The sequence below is a fragment of the Diadema antillarum genome, unplaced genomic scaffold (genome assembly GCF_040938485.1).
Source record: "Diadema antillarum isolate AM-2024a unplaced genomic scaffold, OU_Dant_1.0 seq00000451_RagTag, whole genome shotgun sequence".
NCBI classification, from domain to species: domain Eukaryota; kingdom Metazoa; phylum Echinodermata; class Echinoidea; order Diadematoida; family Diadematidae; genus Diadema; species Diadema antillarum.
Genome location: NW_027271424.1, coordinates 842,183 through 850,286, shown reverse-complemented (window position 1 = coordinate 850,286; position 8,104 = coordinate 842,183). Strand labels below are relative to the sequence as shown.

The following is an 8,104-nucleotide window of genomic DNA, read 5'->3' as shown; positions in this document are numbered from 1 at the left end:
GACATTTGTAAGTTTTTATAATCTATAAATAGGCCTGCCATGTTATGCCATAAAACTTACAGTTTGAGATCTAGTTTGCCGGCGGCGCTAGGTGCCGGGGGCGGCATCTTCTCTACGAACTGCATGTATGCAGCCCGTGTGATGCAGCCCACTAGTCTGTAACACGCATGCGCAACAATACTGTTTACAAAACACACACACACACACACCGATAGGGTTTACTCGTGTGTCGGCAGCGGAGCAGCGATTGAAATCACGGAAAAGTGCCATACGATCACAAAGAAACAGGCTGTTGTTTTGCCCGTTAGTCAAGGAATTGCCACTTTGAGACAAACTGCACCTGACCTTCATGTTTCTGGGTTTTTGATCGGGAGCTTTCTTGATTCTTCCAACAGACTGTCGACCTAGATCTAGTCAGCAAGTGCAGAGTAGAAGCTACTAGACTACAGATTTTCTTGTAGATCCAGGTAGACCACCCAGACACGGTCTGCCATCTATAAACGTTAGACAGCAACGTAGATTTCACCAGTGAGTATCAATGAAAAAGTTGTGTAGACATGCTAGAAGCTATTTATTATCGTGAAATTATAGTATATTCTAATTGTTTTTACCAAGTAGTCTGAGCTGAGCTAACGTACATATGTAAATTTAACGCTTACATTCGCATTCCAGTCGTGAAATGTCACCGTGCATGCATTCCGGCGCGCCGGTGTCTCTCCCCATTCAATCGCCATACTACTTGCAACCATGACCACGATGTATGATTATGAATGAACAAAGTCTGTGTGTGTGTGTAGTAGCTGCTAGCAGTTGCCTATGCCGTTCTTGTAGCTCTCCATAACCATTCTGGGCATGAATTATACCGTAGTTAGACCTGCAGTATGTCCCCTAAAATTACAATCAAATTTTCGATTTGATAACACCCAATATGATTATTATTTTTTAGATGCTACTTCAGAGTCTTAACCATAACTAGGCCGGAGGGCCCCCCCCCTCCCCGACGTTCCGCGCGATGTATCACTATCGCGAAAAGCTAACGCCGCGACGTTTCATGACTTTTTTCTTTCGAGTCTCCCGCATCTTTTGACACCAAATTTGCGATGCCCGGGCGCGCGGTTCTGAAGTTGCACATAAATATGTACGTGCATGTCAGACCAAAAATTGGTCAAAAACGTCAATTCGTGTACAATTTCAATGCAAACTGTGCTTGCAGGCAAATTTCATAAAAGTATGATTATTTTGGGGTTTTATTGATTAAAATCAATAACATAACATATTTCCTTGTTCGGAACAATGTCACCGACAAATTTCATTGGAAAAACAACGAAAAACATAAAGTCGGAAAAACAGAAATACATAAGAAATTCAAAAACAATAAAATACTTAAGGAATTTTTTTCTGATAGCACAATTTTTTTCTCAATTACATTTGCTGAGGGCACTAAAAAGAATATTTACATAAAAAAAGTGCCTGTTTTGAGCTTTAGTGATTTATACCGAATTGTCTGATTTCATACATCGGTATGCATAAATTAGCATAATTTAGCATAAATGATAATTTTTGTGAAAATTAACTTCATGGTACAATGTACTTTGGAATTAGATTACGTCATAGGCAATGTGTGTGCCAATTTTCGTCGCGATCGCGCGGTCGACGGCCGAGATCTGGAGAGGGGCCTGGGAGGCCCCCGGCTCTATCATCTACATGTAAATAGCCCGGCCTAGTTAGGGTTAAAATATAACATTTTAGCTCTATTTTGCAGAAATTCCCGTTCGATTTGGTTGAGAGGTCACAGAGAAATGTGGATTGTTGTAAGCATGTCATGAGTCTGATTCTTCCAATTTTAGCAATTCAATGCTCTTGTTTGTGAATAATAGACAGAACTTGGAGGGAAGAGATTCCTAACATCCTCTACGAAATTCCTCGTTTCTCGTTGACCACTGAAGCAAATTGAATGGGGTTTTCTGTAAGATGTGGGCAATGAGTTAAAGACCCCGTTTACAGTGCGAGGCTCGAGCCCACCTTCATTTCAGCATAAACGTGCAAAAGGCCAAATGCGGGGCCAAAATTGGCCGCGCATTTGGCCACACTCTTGAGGTGGTAGCCCGGCCTTTTCTCAGTGTAAACGCAAACTGGGCCAAATGCGCGGCCAATTTTAATCTGGCTTCCAAACCCTCTGCCCGTACTATTTCATTATTCAACGTCGAAAACTAGTATAGTTTAAGGTGGTTTTGTCCTGCAAAGGATTTTTCCTTCGGCAAAGGCCTTTGCCCGAACGGCGACTTCGTCGCAACGGAATCCAGTTGGTAAAGGGTCTGAAAACAGACTATACCAAATTGCGTTTGCTTACAAGCAGAGCGCCACTACGGCAAAATATTGAAAGGTTTGAATTAAAAGCGCGGCCGAGCCAGGCAGTGTAAACGGACAAAATTGCGGGGCTCAGCTCCGCAATTGAGGCTGGGCTCGGCTGCGGCTCGGCCCAGCCCCGCACTGTAAACGGGGTCCTAGTTTCATACCCTGAATTTGTATTTAGATTGATTCACTATTTTTGAAGATATCATTGTGGAAGGTCCCGTTGTAATTTTTATTGGGACATACAGAAGGGTGGAGTCTATCGTCATTGAACTGCATAAGTTATTTTTTTTTACATTGTACACAGTGTTTTGCACTACACGTAGCTGGGAAAATGACTCAAACCATGAAGGATACCCTGTGTAAAGTCTGTACTGCTGGCAAATCTGCAGATTACAGTTCTCATCAGCACAGGCTAGTGAGATTTGGCCATTATTACAGGAAATTTTCTCTTTTAACATGTTTCTAAGGTTAATGTATAGCTGTAATTTTGCCTACATCTTGTAATTCTTTGAAATTATTTTTTCTCTCTAGAAGATTAATCTACACATTTGTTATGTACAGTATGCACTGCACTAAATGTACACCTACAACGTGTATCATCGTGTACTGAATGTTGGAGCATATCTTACAATTTTTTATATAGGAATATGTAGGATTCCCTCTTTCATTAATTCAAAAGATTTTGTTATTTGTGTGAGATATAAAGAAGACTTGTTTTAGCAAAATCACAACAAACACAACTACAATGTACAGTGCATTATGTACAGTGTTTGTTTTTGTTTGATCTGTAGTTTATTGAATATGCTAGATTTAAGCAAGACCTGTTATAATTTTTTTTTTTTTATGGGATGATCATGGGTTGTATTATCATTCTGCATGTTGTGTAGGGTTTTGTTTTACATTGTATTTTTCAATTGAATCTTATTAGAGTTGATATTTCTGTCGTGAGGATTTAACCTGGTTTGTGCATAATGTTGGCATACATTGTAACTCAAGGATTTTAATACTCATGACTACATCCCTCTGTGTACAACCTATACATGACTGGAAATACATTGTAGCACACTACAGTCGATGTCCTACATACAAAAAGAAAACAAGATCTTAGGGAGATGAAAGGTCACTCTCTTGAAAATCTCCACAACCACTGAATCTCAAGATTTACAAATTCTGCTGTGATTACCAACAACAGCAATGTGTGTTTTTATGCAATTTCTAATAGCGCTCTCTTCAAAAGAGCACAAAATACGCAGTGGGATAGACCTTGATTGATCTTATTTAACAGTATGTTTTTGTATTGCATTGCATGAAGTGCTTTGCAGTCTGCTCATGATGACATTTATCCCCTGAATTCCCAGGCTACTCATCAAAATGTAAATTATTTAAGTACCCGGTACTGCAGTCACTGCACGTACAATATGTACATTGTACAATCACATTGCTTGGGATGTGCCATACTGCACTGTGTGGTGACTCAAGGCACATTGCAACCTGGAACCACTGTTTATACAGTAGTTTGAAGAAATGCCTTGTACATACATACAATGTACATCTGTACATACTATGTATTATCATTGGGTTTACAGCAATTTTCCTTGTTTCTGTCTTGTCCTGTGCATTAGTACAATTTTGTTTTCCACCCCATCTTAAACCAGTTGGACTGGCTTTTCTGTCAGATGTTCAATGTATTTAATTTTTTTTTTTTTTTTTTTTTTGGGGGGGGGATGATGCTTCATGTACAATGTACATGATACATTGCATATGTATATGTACAATGTATTGTATGTTTGTGTGTTTTGAGATGAGTGTGAGTGTTTAATTATGGTACATGTGTATGAGATAGATGAAGTCAATTATTCTTGATTTTTAACATCCCCTTAGAAGATAAAGAGATACAATGTACATTCTGTATTCAGTTATCTTACATTTTCATGAAGGTATGAGGAGTTTTAATAGCTGTTTTACATTTGTAGCTGGCAGCGCATCATACTGTACATTATTGCCCTGTCCAGACCCAGTGCAATTTTTGCGAGTGAAATTTTACTGCTCCTTGGGGACACAAGATTTTTTTTTTTTTTGAATTTGTACATGTACAGTGTATGTACTTGTACAAGCTATTATTTGTGTTAAGAGTTGATAATCACCAAATCCCTTAGACCGAAGGCTGTATACAATGTAGTTCTTAATTTTGAGTCTGTGTTTGTTGTCATTGTTGTTGTTGTGGGGTTGTTGTTTGTTTGTTTGTTTTTTTGTTTTGCCTTTTTTTTTCTGTACTGAGAGAATATCAGGCAACAGATTCTCGTATGTTACTGTTTTGGTTTGAATGTCGGTCAGGTGTTGTGCCGTAGGGACCTGGAAAAATTTAGCCGTCTCTACAGTTGTGTGGTCTGTTGATGTCAGTGATGCTGAGCAAGCTGTAAAGTAGCAAAAAAAGCTGCTGTAAAGTAGTACATTATTGTCAGAGACTCCAACTCTCCCGCTTTCGACGGGAGATCTCCCACCGAAAGCCCATTATTGCAAAATGTCCTGTTCTCCTGCTAGAGATTTAATTTCTTTCGCCCTGGCTCTGTGTCTCCTGCTTGAAATGATGTCTTACTTACTGTAAAAGTGTTTCTTTCGCGTACAGAAACTTTCGCGGTTTCCATCGGTGCGGACTTTTTCGCGTGTGCTTAAATTCGTGGTCGGTAATGATAGCGTTTTACAAGCGACGAGTTCAAAACATCTTCGCGTGATGTTAAATTCGCGGTTCAACCTCAAAGCGCGAAAAGCGCGAAAATAAAACCACCGCGAAAGAAACCACTTTTACAGTAGTGTTATCGTATGTTGGAACATTCACGTAAGCCTTTGATAGCACGAGAGAACATCTAGAACCCTAGAACTTCACGCTTCACGCACATCAAGTTGAAGTCCCCCGTTCGCTAGAGGTGTCTGGAGGGAGAATCTCCTGATCAGAAGGTGCTTGGGGTTGGAGTCTCTGTATTGCACATGTACACCTATGTGGTGCTTGTGGGTGTATTACAAGATGACAGTTGGGGAGGGGGAGGGGGAGATATGACCATTCATAAATTCTATGTCAGAATTAGCTTCTGTTTGTTTAGGGTGTGCAGTATGTATAATATTGTCCATCTGTGACTGTCACATGTGTAGTTCAAGAAAATCAGCCCCTCTATTATATCACCGGTAGTGATATGTCATGATGTTACATGTCACATGAGGAGCATTGCACAGCAGTAATGGCTGAGGGATTTTCCATTGTAACTAGCAGTATCTCATATTCTTTAATGTGTTAGTCCTGGGAAAAGAATAATTTGAGAAAAGTTAGCAGATCCTTTATTTGTAAACATGCTAAGGCCTACCAGCTATATACACTAGATCTGTAAATTACCATCTCAACCTTACAGTAGCACACAACAGGAAAAAGAAAATTCCCAGCTCTTGACAGAGTACTCTGTACTAAGTTGTGCAGATGAACCTTTTACAATCTCAGGGATCAGGTTCCTAAAGGATTATTTCCTTTACCTTCACCCGAGGAAACGGTACATTGTGCATTTCCATCCAAAGAAGTGAAGATCTGTGATTACAATTCTAAAACTCCACCAGTCATTGATAAATAACGCTGATTACCATTTCAAAGGTGAAAATGCATACTGAACACTGTACATGTTTGCAGTACAAGTACTGTACAAGTAATAGGGCCTCATTATGCATGGGTACTTGATAGAAATGTGTACATGTTCTAAACTGGATGGGATTTTCGTAAGTGAGACAACAGGTGCTCATTAAAACCTGTCAGTGGACGGGAGCTTGTCAAACACGCAATTGGTGACTGTGCTGATAAAGTTGTGTGCTTTAGGGCACAACCAAAGAGTGAGCAATGAGAAGTTAAACACAAGTGTTATGCCGGTAGATATAGAGTTATTAAAGATTACATCAATATTTTCTTCGCCAGAGTTCGCCGTTGGGTTGAAAGTCTCCTGGGCGCATTGCCAAGTGCTATCTATGACAGTGTTTGTTTAAAGAGGGTGTATACTTGTAACGGGGAAATTAACACTTGTCTTCGTCATTCAAACACTTGTCACCTTTCTTTAAACCTCCAAGGCTGGCTAGATTGATTTCAAGGAGTTTTTCTTGAAAAGACTGTGATGAAATACGCGTATAGTTCCAAGTTGAGATTTGATGCGAGTGCAATAGATGTATGCCTTTACACATGTACTACATCTTTATGGATTGTAAGATGTATCTTGGTTTCAACCCATAAGTGGACAAACTCGAGTGAAGGGTAATACAAGAAGGTACAGTATGTTATACACTCAAGTGTACACACGCACTTTGTAAAACAAGTTGTCAGATATTTGTGGCAGCTTGCTTGAATAAAACTGGCACACCTAGTGCAATGCAGTATCTTTATGGGACAGTGATTATGTGTACTCAATAGCAATGATGAGCCTATTTGATGTGTATTTTGGTAAAATTGTTTATCTTGTTTTTCTCCTCTCTCATTTCCATTTTGCATACAATGTGTAGATTTTCAAGATGTAGCCACACAGCATGTCCAGCGTTCCTTCATCCATGCCTTGTTCACTGTCCTCGCAAATGAGAGCAACCAGAGCAGAAAGGAGCCGGGGGTTTAAGCTGGAGTTTTTCCCACCAGTCGGAAAGAGAGACTAGGAACCAGAGTTTGTTGCCATGGTAACCCAGTCCGACTTTATAGAGGTCTTCAAACCGCTGGTAACCGAGGCTGTCTCTGCGATGACAATGATGGCCAGCAATAACACGACCGACGTGGATGTTGCGGTTCTCGGATGCATCTGTCAGTTTGATCGTCTGGCCTGTGCCAGGTATGGAAGCATCAGACTACACAATCCTGTGCCAATGAAGTTTCTGATTGACGTTGTTAAAATAGATTTTCTGCTGAAACCGGGTGGTGTGCTTTATCTCTGCTACAGACCTGTTTATGATCATTTGCAAATGTTTACAAATCTTGTGCATTCTTTCCTTAATACAAAAGTGTTACCTTCTGCATTGCCAAAGTTTGCCGGAGGCTTTCGAAAGCAAGTAACATCGTTCCCCTCCAAAGAGCTTGCTGCTAATTATTCTTGCAAAACATCTCTAAATCTCTATCAGTATAGGCAATGCTATAAATGTAAATTCCTGTTGTTTCTTTCTTTCTTTTAATGTTGTTGATGTACAAACAAGTATAAAATGCATGAAATATATCCTGCCTCCCAATCTGTTCCGCAAAAAAAAATGTCCTCAATGTTTTGCTGTATTCTCTGTTTCAGAAATGGCATTCTGTCGCTGGTCGTAGTCATAATGGGCGTATTGTGCTTAGTGAGGGTGAGTATACCTATTACATACTCAGACACAAAGTTATGTGGAGATAAAAGGCGTGATATGATCGTCTCTAGAAAATATGAGATTTCTCTCAGAAGATCTCGCTCCCTTTTTTGGAGGAATTTAGATCAACAATAATATGAAAATTGGAGAAAGTGCTTTCTTGTTGTTTGTTTGTTTCTTGTTGTTGTTGGTTGTTTTTTTTTGCATTTCAGTACTCACCTTTGTACATGCCTACAAAGGGAAGCAAATGATAAAATCTTAATGCAGATAAAGTGTAGTGAAACTTGGTAGATTGAGCCATACCAAACATGTAGGCCCCACTGTAAAAGTGGATATTTTTGTGTAAGTAATATATCACGCTCATCTAGGTAAACATGAGTTTCACATGTTTTTAATTCCGTGGAATCAAGGC

At 39.7% G+C, this 8,104-nt stretch overlaps 1 protein-coding gene across 1 annotated transcript in view; it reads left to right on the top strand.

Moving 5' to 3' along the window:
- Window positions 1-478: 478 nt before the first annotated feature.
- LOC139732813 (uncharacterized) overlaps window positions 479-8,104 on the top strand; it is a 35,953-nt gene continuing 28,327 nt past the window's right edge. Inside the window, exons 1-3 of the mRNA XM_071643654.1 lie at window positions 479-528; window positions 6,880-7,193; window positions 7,638-7,692. Of these exons, the coding sequence (XP_071499755.1) occupies window positions 7,042-7,193; window positions 7,638-7,692 (207 nt within the window). The 5' untranslated portion in view covers window positions 479-528; window positions 6,880-7,041. The remainder of the gene's footprint in view (window positions 529-6,879; window positions 7,194-7,637; window positions 7,693-8,104) is intronic.